At 46.0% G+C, this 15,077-nt stretch overlaps 1 protein-coding gene across 1 annotated transcript in view; it reads left to right on the forward strand.

Moving 5' to 3' along the window:
- LOC138249060 (GPI-linked NAD(P)(+)--arginine ADP-ribosyltransferase 1-like) overlaps window positions 1–15,077 on the forward strand; it is a 75,560-nt gene that overhangs the window by 38,660 nt on the left and 21,823 nt on the right. Inside the window, exon 2 of the mRNA XM_069203115.1 lies at window positions 8,063–8,140. Coding sequence (XP_069059216.1) covers window positions 8,066–8,140 — 75 coding nt within the window. The 5' untranslated portion in view covers window positions 8,063–8,065. The remainder of the gene's footprint in view (window positions 1–8,062; window positions 8,141–15,077) is intronic.

A 15,077-nucleotide genomic window follows, 5' to 3' on the forward strand; every position in this document is an offset into this window, starting at 1 on the left:
ATGATTTCCTCCACCAAGACCCTGAGCTCCTCCTCAGAAAACCTGGGGTGTCTTTGAGGTGACATAATGTAGTGTGGGTGATGTTTGTTGTGCTGTGTGATATGTTGTGTCGGTGTGTGTTCTTTGAGGTGCGTGATTGTTGTATAAGTGATGGTGTTGTGTGCCTCTGGATGCTGGTGTTGTGTTTGCTATTCTCTCTCTCTCTGCTTCTTCCAAGAAATTCGGTGTAAGGGGTTGTGGGTAATGTGGGTGGGTGTTTTATAGTGGTGTGAGTGTGTAGTGTGGTGTGTGTATGTGTATCAGGTGTGTGTATTTTGAATTGTCCAATGTGGTTGTATTTTGTAAATGTGTGTGTATTTTGAGCGCTGCGGTGTGTACCACCAATGGATTACCGCAGTGGGTCGTGATAGTGTGGACGTATTCCTGTTGGCGTGACGGTGTATGCTTTGCTATCGCCAGTTTATCACTGACCTTTGGCGTGGCGGACTTGTGTGGGTGTCTGTATTGTGGTGGATTACAAGATGTGGGTCGTAATACCTGTAGCGGATTTCCGCCACGGACACGGTATCTTGACGGCCGTCAGCACGGCGGTAAACGGGGTTTACCACCAAGGTTGTAATGAGGGCCAAAGTATCCAAAAGTCTATGAAAGCTTTTAGATTAATAGCAGAGCAAAATTGTTTTGCATCTTGTTAGAACTAATTTAATGTTCGAGTTCCTGGAGATGAAAGGATACCTAGTTTTTTTAGAATTGTATTATTTTTATTGGTGTAGGGAGACAATACAATGTCAAAAATAAACACCTAGCAGTAAATAACATAATAGCACTGGTAAAGCCATGGACAGATACAAGAAGTCAGTGAAGAGTCGATGCTAATTCCTGTTTTGATCCAGGCCCCCTTTTGTTCACCTCGTTGGCTTTCAACTCATTGGCCCTGTGCTCTGCGAGCCATGTTACCCATCCAGCCCTCGTTTACAGATCTTGTTCTCACAGCGCTGTCCAATGGCCCCATACTTTGTTGAATTTTCTCAGGAATCCTCTTGACTGATACGCCACTCGTTCCGCTTGCATACACCAGTCCATATTCTGTGCCCATTGAGTTGCACTCAGTGCAATGTCCGACCCCCTTGCCTGTATGATGTCACTCCTGGCTACAGACAGTGCAATATTACTGAACAGGAGGGAATGTCTCTGTAAGGTCTTCTCTACCCATATACACAAGCATACCAGCTGTGCAAAGAGGACTACCAGATTTCCCATCAAATGCTCCATGATCCCCTAAATGGTCCGTCAAATGGATACCAATTTTAGACATTCCCACAGATTATGTACCAAGGTCTCTGTCATCCGGCACCCTCTCAGGCATTTGTCATCGGAGATCTTAACCATAGCTTGGAGCCTTGTCTATAGTATGCCCTGTGCAGTATTTTGAGCTATTCCGGTTGGAAACCTGCTTGAATTGCCAATTCCCTTGGGTACCTACATACTTCCTCCCAGTCTTCGCCTTCTAGCATCCCAAGGTCCTGTTGCTATCTGCCCTTCAACTTAAGTAGTGATGCCCTGCCCATTCTCACTAGAGTGGCAAAGATGAGCTATATCATGTGACAGAGAAGCACTGCAGCCTGCAGCGTAAATTCTAGAGGGGATTTTTTCTCTATTACATAAAAATGACTAAGACATTTGGTCAGTGCATGTCGAACCTGCAGGTTTTGGAACCTCTGGGATTCTGCCATTTCATATTGGTTCTGTAGATACTCAAGGTAGATCATCCTTGAGTCCCCCATAGAATTCTGACTTTTGTTATCTCTATTAGGTCCCACTGCCGGTAGCCCCCCATTGCCTGCATCTCTGCCAATGAGTCAGCATCCCACAGTGGTGTTTCCATGGTGACTTTCCCTGCCCTCCCTATTGCTTTGGTTGCCTCCTGCCTTGTATCCACCACTGTGGGCACCATCAATGTCGGTTTCACCGTTTTGCTGTTAATTGTCCTCAAGTATCCCCTAACTGATAGCGTTGTTCTGTCTGCCAAGAAGGCAGGATTGTGCTGGACTCCATAAGTCCATTCATCAATTATAAACCACTGTGCCACCCAATAATACACCTTCAGATTGGGTAGGGCAATGCCCCCGTCATAGGGCCCATGCATTAGGGTATCTAAGGCTATATTGGAGGGATTACAATCCCATAGCAGTGATCTTGTGGTTATCTGCACCGCCGGAAGAAAGGCATCAGGGATAGCACATGGGGTGTTTTGCAGTCTATAAAGGAATTTGGGCAAATAGATAATTACCAATACCACCACTGCCATTATCCCCACCATTGCAGCTATTACCACCACCACTATTACCAGAACCAGTATCACAATCAACTCCACCACCATTACTAAAATCACTACCATCACCATTAGCATCTTCACCACCATTATCAGTACAACCATTACGTTCACCACCACAGCCAAAATGACCACTGCCATCACCATCCCAACTTTACAATCAACATTACTGTCAAATATCCAAGATTGTAGACTCTGGAATGTCTGATACTTTAGGAAGAAAAGAAGTAGACAAATAACTTCCTTTTACCCCTTCCAGCAAGCCATAGATCTTTAAGTTGTTATATTTATTTCTATTTTCTAAGTCTTCTGTTTGCCTCTGCAAATAATTAAGTTATGCGCCACATTTTGTGTACCACTTACTCTTTGTTAAACTTGAGTGACCCTTCAATCCACGAACAACCATTTCCCATCTCAGACTGGAGTTTTTTATTGGTTTCTTCCACAAGTGAATAAAGAACCCGAATTTCCTTCAAGAGTACTTCCATAGATTCTATTCAAGAGGTAGATTTACCTGGAGATGAAAGATCTTGTTTTTGTCTTTTGGTGGCAGAACTAGAATTCAAAGATTTCATCATTTAAACTAATTAGGGAGTTGTAGAAGACAGATTGTCATATTTAAGTGAAGATTATCTTTCATGTTTGCAGATTCACCTAAAAAACCCACAGGATCATTAAGCCTACGAGGGGATAGGGAAGAATTATTTAAGTTTTCTTGTTTTTCCCATACAGAAGCAGTAAGAATGCAAGAAAGGCTAAGGTGAGGACAGTGAAATAAAAGAATGAACAGAACCATTGGATCACAAGTATATAAGTTGCAAAAAGTTCAAAATAGAGATATCAAATCAAATACAGTTCCTTCTGTTACAAATAGTATTCTTACCCAAGGATAAGAAAATCCCCTTTGATACTGGAAGACAATTGATTGTACTGAGAATCTCTTTTCAAGCTGACAGGAAATCAGTCTTTCGGCCAGAACAATGGTTAAAAAAAATCAGGCAGGGAATTATTCCATCCCTATATCACAGGAGAAGGGGTGGCATTATAAAAATACTTTTATTTTGAGGATGGCTAACTCCAAAATTGCAAACGGCCACTGTGACTGAGAGCACTGAAACCCAATTCAGGAAGTATCCGTTTTCCCCCAAAAAATGTACTCCGCTCTGTCCCCCCACCTACAGCAACTGACTTAGCTTCCCCCTTCAAAGGGGAAACAGTTTAGTCTGCGGCTGCAGAGCTGAAGTTGCGAAGTAGACTCGGGCCCAGGTGTTAGGTGGCCATCTTCTACGATGCCATTTAATGTTCCCAATATCCCACATTTCTCATCATCATCACATCTTCAATTCTTATGTTTTTTACATGTACTTGGATGCACAGCATCCACCACTCCATACTCCTGATGTTCCACAACAAAGCACTGCATCAATACCTTCAATTGGACACTCCACAGAGCAACATTTTCTCCCAAACTCTTCATTTTCTTCTCTGGTGACGTTTTAGCAAGAAGTACCCTCAGCTAACACCATACTTGTCAAGGTGACCGGCAACATTAAAATGCTAACTTAATACTCCTGCCCGACACAGTAATGACCTATCAGTTCCTATCCTCTGATCATTTGAGAGGCAAGGCTGACCTTTTCTACACTGACGCTTTTGCCCTACCAAAGGATAAAAAAGACAATGATATGAATCACTCCCTGCAGTACACTTACCAACCCCAGAACATTCAGACTTCCTGGTCAACAAGGCAGACATACATTGGCTTATCTCCTCTTTACCAACTGTCCAAGTGGGTCTCTGGGCCTTCTGAAAAGTGTCTTGATAGTTCAAGCAAAAAGGTTGCTGGGGACCACACTAAAGACAAGAAGACACACCCCTAAGATTGTGTAATGGTCCCTTTATTTTGGAGCAGGTGCTCATGCTCTCTCTGTTTACCAAATTTGTCACTATAGTCTAGTGACTCCGAATTCCAATTCAGATTGGCACACTGGACCCCCCTTATAAGTTCCTACTATATGGGTACCTAGGCGCCCAGGGTATTGAAGTTCCAGGAGATCCTTATGGCCTGCAGCATTTCTTTTGCCACCCATAAGGAGCTCATACAAACCTTTCTTCAGGGCTGCCACTGAAGACTGAGTTAAATAGTGCACACACTATTTCACAGCCATTTTCACTGCACCAGGTAACTTATAAGTCACCTATATGTCTACTCTTCAGTTCCTAAAGGCTAGGTGCAAAGTTACTGTGTGTGAGGGCACCCTTGCACTAGCAAAGGCGCCCCCACGTTGTCCAGGACCAATTTCCCAGACTTCGTGAGTGCGGGGACACCATTATAAGAGTGCACTACATATATGTCAACACATATATGTAGCTTCACAATGGTAACCCCAAATATGGCCATGTGAGGTGTCTAAGATTGTGAAATTGAACCCCCAATCCAAATCTGGTATTGGGGGGCCAACTCTATGCACCCTGGGGGCTCCACCATGGACCCCCGGTACTGCCAAACCAGCTCTCTGAGGTTTCCACTGCAGCCCCAGTTGCTGTCACCTCACGGACAGGCTTCTGCCCTCCTGGGGCTTGGGCAGCCCAATCCCAGGAAGGCAGAACAAAGCATTTCCTTTGGGAGGAGAGTGTTACACCCTCTCCCATTGGAAATAGGTGTTACAGGCTTGGGAGGGGTAGCCTCCCAGAGCCTCACGAAATGCTTTGAAGGGCACAAACTGTGCCCTCCTTGCATAATCCAGTCTACACCGGTTCAGGGACCCCCAGTCCCTGCTCTGGCATGAACCTGGACCAAGAAAGGGGAGTGACCACCCCCCTGTCCATCACCACCCCAGGGGTGGTGCCCAGAGCTCCTCCAGAGTGTCCCTGGCGTTAGCAATCTTGGATTCCAAGGGTTTCTCCTCTGAGTGTTTCCTCAGATTCGGTTTGCAAGACTCCATCAGGACTCCTCTGCATCCTGTGACCGTTGGATCAACCGCAGACTGCTCCATGAACCGCTGTAACTGCAACAAAGTATCCAGGAAGGCTACTGTGACCCTGCAACTTCAGCTCCAGCCAGCAACTGCAACAGTTTCCAGGTTGTGCATGCTCTGAGGACTGCCTGTCTTTATTCTGCACCAGAAGTACCCAAGGAATCTCCCATGGAGTGTCGTAGTCACTTCCCTGCTTCAGCAGGCACCTCTCTGCAACGACAACCAGTACTCTGGGACTCCTCTCCTGTAGACGAGCATGATCCCTGAAAACACATGTGGTGGACCGAAGTGACACTGACTGTCCACAGGTCCAGCTGTCCAAATCTGGTGGAGGTAAGAGCTTGTCTCTCTGTTCCAGACAGTACCCCTGTGCATCGTGCCCTCTGCAGCTCCTTGGGCTTCTGTGCACTTCTTCCAAAAGTTCTTTGTGCATGGCATAGCTCAGGTCCCCAGAACTCTATCCTGCGATCCTCAGCTCCCTCAGTTGTTCTCCGGGGGCGTGGGATGCCTTTGTGTAGAGCTGCAATGAATGCACTTTGCAACTACTTTGTCCCTGTGTCCTGGGACCCCTGTAGGTGCTGCCTGGTCTTCTGAGGGCTCTCTAAAGTGCTGAGAGCCCCCTCTGTCTCCTCAGTCCGAGTTGAGACCACCAGGTCCGTCCTGGGCCTGGGCAGCGCCTCTTTGATGCAAAACACGTTCTTGCATGAACCAAGGCTTGTTGGCAGAATCAAGTGACAAAAACTGCCTGCATCCAATGACTCGACGTGGGACATCTGTTGAACCAAGCAGAAACCCCCAGCTATCTTCGTTGGTGCATTTCTGTACTTTTCTTCTAACTGGAGAATCCACTTTTGCACCTTCATCCAGGTTGGCAGGGGCTCCTGTTCTTCCTGGACTCTTCATCGACTTCTGGACTTGGTCTCCTCTCTCCACAGGTCTTCAGGTTCAGGAATCCATCATTGGTTTCTTGCAGTCTTTCTTGGTCTTTGCAAAATCCTTTATCACAACTTCTAGTGTGTTCTGAGGAAACTTGCTGTACTTTACTCCTGTTTTCCTGGGCTTAGGGGTGGGGTATTTTACTTACATTTAGTGTTTTCTTACACTCCCAGCGCCTCTACACACTACACTTGCCTATGGGGGAAACCGACATTCACATTCCACTTTTTTAGTATATGGTTTGTGTTGCCCCTAGGTCCATTGCAATCTATTGTGTTTTTCACTGTTTGCACTATTTTCTGACTGTGTACTTACCTGATGTTGGTTACTAGTGTATATATTGTGTATAATACTTACCTCCAGTAGGAGTATTGTCTCTAAGATATTTGTAGCCTTGTGTCACTAAAATAAAGTACCTTTATTTTTGGTAACACTGAGTATTGTCTTTCTTGTGTATAAGTACTGTGTGACTATAAGTGGTATTGCAAGAGCTTTGCATGTCTCCTAGTTCAGCCTTGGTTGCTCTGCTACAGCTACCTCTAGACAGCCTAAGCTGCTAGACACTGCCTACATTTCACTAAGGTGGATCACTGGACCTGGTATAAGGTGTAAATACCTCTGGTACCCACTACAAACCAGGCCAGCTTCTCACACTCCCCAAATTTAACAACTTTCTCAATCTGTGGCATGGAATGTTTCTGAGGTGTACTGATACTCTTGCAGGCTTACCACTCATGCTCCAGGCTTACTGTCCTGCATCTGTCATTTGGGCCCATCTGTCCTCCATCTCCAGGATTCAATGGTGTCCTAGCCAGGCTACACTCACTCGGACCAGGGCTTCTCCTCGCACTTGTATTCTCTATTCTTTCTACTACTTTCATCAAATTGCCATAAACTTTAAATATCACTCCCACATTTGCTCTCTTGTGACTTTTTACGATTGCATTACTTTTTCTCAAGGCCACCTCTTGCCAACACAAGTCAATGATTAAAGGACGTAAGTATCATGCACCAAAGCCATGTTGGATTATGGCAGATAGATCATCAGCCATTGTACCTGCAAGCCTTCTTACTCTTCCCCCAGCATCTCTTGCTGATTAGTGCTCCATCCCTTCTGTTCAGTACCCCATTCTATTCAATTACCCATCGGATAACTTTATACCCCATGCGAGGCAGCCAACGTACTTCATGCTTCACTGGATTACTTGGTCTAAGATATATGTGACGATGTCACGCAGGTGAAGATGGAATCATTCAGTGCAACATCCCACTTCAGCTGCAGTACAACAGCTCGATTGGCTTGGGGTAGAAAATTACCTTTTTGTAAACATCCTTACCATAAGCCTGGTGTGCTAATTGACCTAGTCTCAGAGCTTCACTGCTTCTACCAGGAAGAACGATGTCTGCTAATGCCAGGCTTCCATCCTCATCTTCACTTGGAAGCTGTCCGCCGTGGGCAGCTGATCCTTCAAGAAATTCCTGCCCCCTCCAAAGGGCCATTAACTGCTTTCTGGCCATGTGAGCTGTTCCTAGAAAGCAGCTAAGATGGGAGATGCTCCTTTGCAGCCTACCTTCCTTGTGACTTGCATGGGTTTGTAATGAATGTATTGATATTTGTGGTGTCACTTGCTATGTGTGTTGTCCATTTTGCATATCGCATATTGGGATATTGCTTTTGCTAAATATATTTTTTAACTCTTGTTTGCAAATGCAACATTTATTTGCAGATCTCCCTTCATATACTTGACTGTTCATGTTAGTGCTATTAATCATGCATAATATGTCTATCTTCACTCTAATTTTGTTTCTGTTGCAGAAAATGAAGCCAAACATGGGGTCCTGGACTGTGATCTTTTCTTTGGTTTCTGCAGTGTTCTGGATGAAGCCTGCTCAGGTAGGAAGTGTTCATGCTTGTGAATGAATTAAGCCAAGGACAGCACAGGCTGATTTACCCTTTCCTTGTCCTAGCACTGCTTTTGCAATGTTAAGATACATGGGATCATGGAGGCAGCAGCAGGAACAGGAAAAAAAAAAGTTTGTAATAATCGTGTTCCGTTTATGAAACATCACTATGGGCCTGATTTAGAGGTTGGTGGACGGGTTACTCTGTCACAAACATAACAGATCTCCCATCTGCCGTATTACGTTTTCAATAGGATATAATGGAATCGTAATACGGCGGATGGATATCGGTCACGTTTACGACGGAGTAACCCCATCCACCAAACTCTAAATTAGGCCCTAAATTCCTTACTCCTGGCATCTCAACACCAAAGAAGAGTCTTTCGAAAGGTGGAGAATGAGGCAAGGGTTACCCATGTAACACCATAAGGGTTCGAAGGGCACACAATGTCACTTTCACTATCCCTGGTATTTTGGTGGATTGATTTCCATGGGCAAGTGCTCACTCGTTTTTCCGCCTCCCTTCTTCAGGCTATTGATATTCAGGACATATTGGAGGGACTTCTCTGAAGGCTTTTCGGAATATTTTGCAATTTACATTTTTACAAAAATCTAATAACTAGTAACAACCTAAGCATACATTGGCAGTGGCAACATGCCTGGCTTTCAAAAGCCAATCCAATTTATTACAATTAGATAGTATCATAAGGTAAATGGTTACGCAGTTTGGGATGAGCCTGCAAATGGCTGCTTGCCTCACTTTGATGCATGAGGGGGTTTGTGTTGCAATACCAAACACAGCCACGAATAGCTGTGGGGACTTGCAATGAGGGCACCTTATTAAAGATGGCCTCGTGATTTCATATTTAAGAGTATTTTTGACATCTGTTTTTAAATAAAACTTGCAACTGCTGTCTTTCTTTTTGTAGTACTGTATCAAGGGTTAATGGTGCCTAATTTGAGATACCATCAAACTCACAAAAGCTGATGGGAGGAATGCTTGCAATTTGTCTAACCACTTGCAGTCGTTAATGGTAGCACTCCAATTAATCGTTCTTTTGTCCACCGTGCCACCCCCGTTTGGATCCAGCCGTATTCAAATCAGTCTTGACACTGCTTCAATAGGAACAGTCCAGCCCGAACTGCTGGCCAGATCCTCCATAAACCAGAACACAAGCTACCCAAAAACAGTTTCACCCTGATTGAGGCTCCTGACTCAGCTGTGGCTTGCTTCCAGTGGCACTGTGAACGTGGGACACAAGTCTGGGCATACGCTTGCCACTTCAGGCCACATTCACATTTCAACCCCTGAAGGATGACTGACTGAGTTGGCCATGTAGGATTTTACATGTTCAAAGTTTTGCCATCACCTACAGGAGGCGACAGATGACACCTAGTCTTGCACTTAAGAGACTGACAGATGTAGTGGGATAGCAGCAAGCACTGAGACTGCAGGAAATGACGTGTAATTAGCCGTGAATCAAGCCTGGTTCAGCCCTGCTTGGAGGGAGGTGAGTTGCTGTTTTACTATTAGGAGTCACTTTCCAGGCAGTAGAATGAGGGGTTCTTGTGTACTCCTGGTGCTTGGAACTTCACAGTTGCTGAGAACATGAACATGGAGGCCATATTAACAAAGGGTTCATTCAGCGTAATGCAGCAAGTAAAGTTGTTGCACTATGTGAATGGGAGAGAGCAGAACTGCACCATAACTTCTTGGAAGTGGCACAGTTCTGCTCTCTCCCTCCCCTGGCTGCCATGCGCCAAATTATGCACTCCTGCACAACAGTGCAAGAGTGTCTGCGCTGTACTCAGCATAGTTTTATGCAGGAAGAATTCCCTTCCTACACAAAAACTATGCTATAAGGCATTGTCCTCATTGCATGTGTGCACACATACACAGAGGAAAAAATGAGAAGAAATTAGAACATTTCCCCTTATGATGCCTGCCTCAGTGAGGCATAAGACTATGGCACAAATACCTGGCTACAGTCCTTTGTAGACAGAGATTTGCATCAAAACCCATAGGTGGCTGCATGGAACACCTTTGCATCACTTGTGGAATGCTTTCTTGATGTAGAGTAAAGCAAGGCAGTGTACTCTGTTGCGTTGCGTTACTTTGGATTACAAACCAAAGCAAATTGTGATATAAGGAAGCTTTCCAGAGAGGAACAAATGGATAAATGTGGCTGATGCACTAATAAATTATGCAATATGAATGTGTACTCATATCTATTTAGATTTAGGGCCTGTAGGAAAGTACCATCTTGCCTGGCATGTTACCCCCATTTTTACTTGTGTGTATGTTTGTTTTTGCCTGTGTCACTGGGATCCTGCTAGCCAGGACCCCAGTGCTCATAAAGTATGCCCTGTATGGGTTCCCTGTGTGGTGCCTAACTGTATCACTGAGGCTCTGCTAACCAGAATCTTAGTGTTTATGCTCTCTCTGCTTTTAAAATTGTCACTGCTGGCTAGTGACTAATGTTTCCAATTCTGATTGGCACACTGGATAACCCTTATAATTCCCTTGTATATGTTACCTAGGTACCCAGGGTATTGGGGTTCCAGGAGATTCCTATGGGCTGCAGCATTTCTTTGGCCACCCACAGGGAGCTCAGGCAATTCTTACACAGGACTGCCAATCCAGCCTGAGTTAAATAACGTCCACGTTATTTCACAGCCATTTTACACTGTACTTAAGTAACTTATAGGTCACCTATATGTCTAACCCTCACTTAGTGAAGGTTAGGTGCAAAGTTACTTAGTGTGAGGGCACCCTGGCACTAGCCAAGGTGCCCCCACATTGTTCAGGGCAATTTCCCCGGACTTTGTGAGTGCGGGGGCACGATTACATGCGTGCACTACATATAGGTCAATACCTATATGTAGCGTCACCATGGTAACTCCGAACATGGCCATGTAACATGTCTAGGATCATGGAATTGTCCCCCAATACCATTCTGGTATTGGGGGGACAATTCCATGCATCCCCGGGTCTCCAGCATGGAGCCCGGGTAGTGCCAAACGAACTTTCCGGGGTTTTCTCTGCAGCTACCGCTGCTGCCAACCCTCAGACAGGTTTCTGACCCCCTGGGGCCTGGGCAGCCCAGTCCCAGGAAGGCAGAACAAAGGATTTCCGCTGAGAGAAGGTGTTACACCCTCTCCCTTTGGAAATAGGCGTGAAAAGCTTGAGAGGGGTAGCCTCTCCTGGCCTCTGGAAATGCTACGAATGGCACAGATGGTGCCCTCCTTGCATAAGCCAGTCTACACCGGTTTAGGGATCCCCCAGCCCTGCTCTGGTGCGAAACTGGACAAAGGAAAGGGGAGTGACCACTCCCCTGACCAGCACCTCCCAGGGGAGGTTCCCAGAGCTCCTCCAGTGTGTCCCAGACCTCTGCCATCTTGGATGCAGAGGTGTGAGGGCACAATGGGCAACGTCAGAGACCCCTCCTGATAGGTGCTTACCTTTCCCTGTAGCCAATCCTCCTCTGTGGGCTATTTAGGGTCTCTCCTGTGGGTATCTCATCAGATAAGGAATGCAAGAGCTCACCAGAGTTCCTCTGCACTTCCCTCTTCGACTTCTGCCAAGGATCGACTGCTGACTGCTCCAGGACGCCTGCAAAACCGCAACTGAGTAGCAAGAAGACTACCAGCAACATTGTAGCGCCTCATCCTGCCGGCTTTCTTGACTGTTTCCTGGTGGTGCATGCTCTGAGGGCTGTCTGCCTTCACCCTGCACTGGAAGCCAAGACGAAATCTCCCGTGGGTCGACGAAATCTTCCCCCTGCCAACGCAGGCACCAAACTTCTGCATCACCGGTCCTCTGGGTCCCCTCTCATCCTGATGAGCGTGGTCCCTGGAACACAGGAGTTGGGTCCCAGTGTCTTCGACAGTCCACTGGCCCTTCTGTCCAAATTCGGTGGAGGTAAGTCCTTGCCTCCCCACGCCAGACAGTAATCCTGTGTACTGCGTGAACTGCAGCTGCTCAGGCTTCTGTGCACTCTTGCAAGACTTCCTTCATGCACAGCCTAGCCCAAGTCCCCAGCACTTCATCCTGCATTGCCCAACTCGCTGAGTTAGACTCCGACTTCGTGGGACTCCCTTTTGTTGTGCTGAGTCGACCGCCATCCTCAGATCTTCTGAGCGCCTGTTCAGGTACTTCTGCAGGTGCTGCCTGCTTCGGCATGGGCTCTCTGTGTTGCTGCGTGCCCCCTCTGTCTCCTCCTCCAAGGAGCGATGTCCTGGTCCTTCCTGGGCCCTGGCAGCACCCAAAATACTCAACCGCAACTCTTGCAGCTAGCAAGGTTTGTTGGCAGTCTTTCTATGTGGAAAAAACAACTCTGTATCCTCCAGCACACCGTGGGACATCTTCTGACCAAAGGAGAAATTCCTGGCACCTTCCGTTGTTGCAGAATCTTCAGCTTCTTCCACCCGGAGGCAGCCCTTTTGCACCTTAATCCGGTGTTTAGTGGGCTCCTGCCCCCCCTGGACACGTGCGTGACTCTTGGACTTGGTCCCCTTCCTTTACAGGTCCTCAGGTCCAGGAATCCATCTTCAGTGCTTTCCAGTCAGTTGTTGTCCTTGCAGAATCCCCTATCTCTTCTTTACTGTCTTTCTGGGGTAGTAGGGTAACTTTACTCCTACTTTTCAGGGTCTTGGGGTGGGGTATCTTGGACACCCTCAGTGTTTTCTTACACTCCCAGCGACCCTCTACACACTACACTAGGCCTGGGGTCCATTCGTGGTTCGCATTCCACTTTTGGAGTATATGGTTTGTGTTACCCCTAGGCCTATATTTCCCTGTTGCATTCTATTGTGTACTACAGTGTTTGCACTACTTTTCTAACTGTTTACTTACCTTATTTGGTTTGTGTTTGTATATTTTGTGTATATTACTTAGAGTATATACACAAAAGAGAGTATATCCTCTAAGACACTTTTGGCATATTGTCACTAAAATAAAGTACCTTTATTTTTAGTAACTCTGAGTATTGTGTTTTCTTATGATATAGTGCTAAGTGATATAAGTGGTATAGTAGGAGCTTTCCATGTCTCCTAGTTCAGCCTAAGCTGCTCTGCTATTGCTACCTCTATCAGCCTAAGCTGCTAGAAACACCTCTATTCTACTAATAAGGGATAACAAGGTGTAAGTACCACAAGGTACCCACTATAAGCCAGGCCAGCCTCCTACAGGGCCCCATTACGAGGCTGATGGGCTGACCGTCGGCCCGCCAGCCCCATGGTGAGAAGACCACCGTGGACATGGACGTCTTTTCACTGGGCCTATTATGACTTTCCCACTGGGCTGGCGGGGGGGACCAAGGTTTCCGCCCGTCAATCCAGTGGTAAAGGTGCGGCAGCATTGTTCTTGGCTCATAATAGAGTCAGCAACAATGCTGCTGCACGCAGGGTGCACCAGCACCCTTGAAATGAGCATTGCCTGCAAATCAGACAGTGCGCATTTCAAGGGTGCTGGGAAGGGGGACTTGTAACCCACCATGAAAAGGCTGGCGGAGAACAAAGTTGAAATCAGCACGGCGGCGCTGGTTTCAGCACCACCATGGCTGACTCTAACCAAGAGACGGTCACCCTGTCAGGATCTTTGATCCTGGCGGGGACGGCGGTCTGTAGGCTTGTCCGCCTGCCGTCTTGCAATGTGACGGTCGTAACTCCACAGACGTGTCAGCCCGACTGCCACCGCAGCATTGGCAGTCGCAGAACCACCAGTCTTGTAATGAGGCCATTAGTTTTAATGTACACTTTTCAACACAGCTGTGCAGTAATTACCAAGTTAGTTAAATGAGTAACAGTGAGTTTACCACTATGTGAACTTAGAATGCAACACGCATAGTGTAAATATACACCAAAGTGATGCTGTAATGTTTGATTTCTCACTCGAATGAAAGCAGTTAAAAAATAAAATAAATAGCTGGGTCCAACATTTTGGTCAATAATATTTTATGCTGAGATGAATACTTGTGTGGGTGTTCTATGATTTCTGATCGTGAAAGGTTAATCTCTAGACCTTTCCTTCTTAGCATCTATTTATTTTGCCTGACACGTTACTGCCCATTCTACAATTGTATAAGACTTCTTCAGGCCAGGGAACTGGACTAGATATGTGCACAATATTTGCACTTTTCTTCTTGATCTTTATATAACTTCACTGGCTGCTTATCTGTGTGTTGGCCACATTCAAAGAGGTCTATCAGAGCAGCAGATGCATCCATGGAGCTCTCTGACTGACCTCAACACCAAAATACAGCTCTGAATACTTCTTATGTTCATGTAACCAAGATCTACTCTGGATGTCCCAAAAAGTCTGTGGCTCAGAAAGTGCTTTGACCTCAGCTGCAAAACACTCCACTTGATAACCAGGACCAGCCACCTAACCTAAAGAAAAAAACTAAAAGATAATATTTTCTTAATTTCCCCAGGTACCTTCAAATTATTTTCTTCATATAGTTAGGCTATGCAAGTCTAGTCATCCTTTTATGTACTTTTCCGTTTATTAGGATTATGTGTTTTGCTAAAATCGGTGGAAGTACAAGCTGGGTGGATCCCAGCCTATTATCGCTGCACCTGGAAGTATCAATACCTGCTACAATGGTAACAGAGTATGGGGCACAAATATTCCCCATTACATATTTTAGGGAATAGTGTGCAGGAATTTGTGTTTTCTCACTGATTCTGAAATGTTTTCCTCCAGAGCTTCCCCCAAAGGTTTGACTTCTACCAGTAGTCGTGGTCCCTGGTTCAAACTTCATGACTCCTATCACCGACCCCATCAAGATTACAGGGGTTCCCGAGAAGGGGCTTTTAGTATACAAATGGACGTGGTTTGACCCAGTGGCACTTGGACTGCCCTGGAAATGGTATGAAAGATACTGCAAAAAATATTTGTCAAGTACAAAACAAACAAGTCGCAAGTC

Source organism: Pleurodeles waltl, chromosome 8, assembly GCF_031143425.1.
Source record: "Pleurodeles waltl isolate 20211129_DDA chromosome 8, aPleWal1.hap1.20221129, whole genome shotgun sequence".
Classification (NCBI taxonomy): domain Eukaryota; kingdom Metazoa; phylum Chordata; class Amphibia; order Caudata; family Salamandridae; genus Pleurodeles; species Pleurodeles waltl.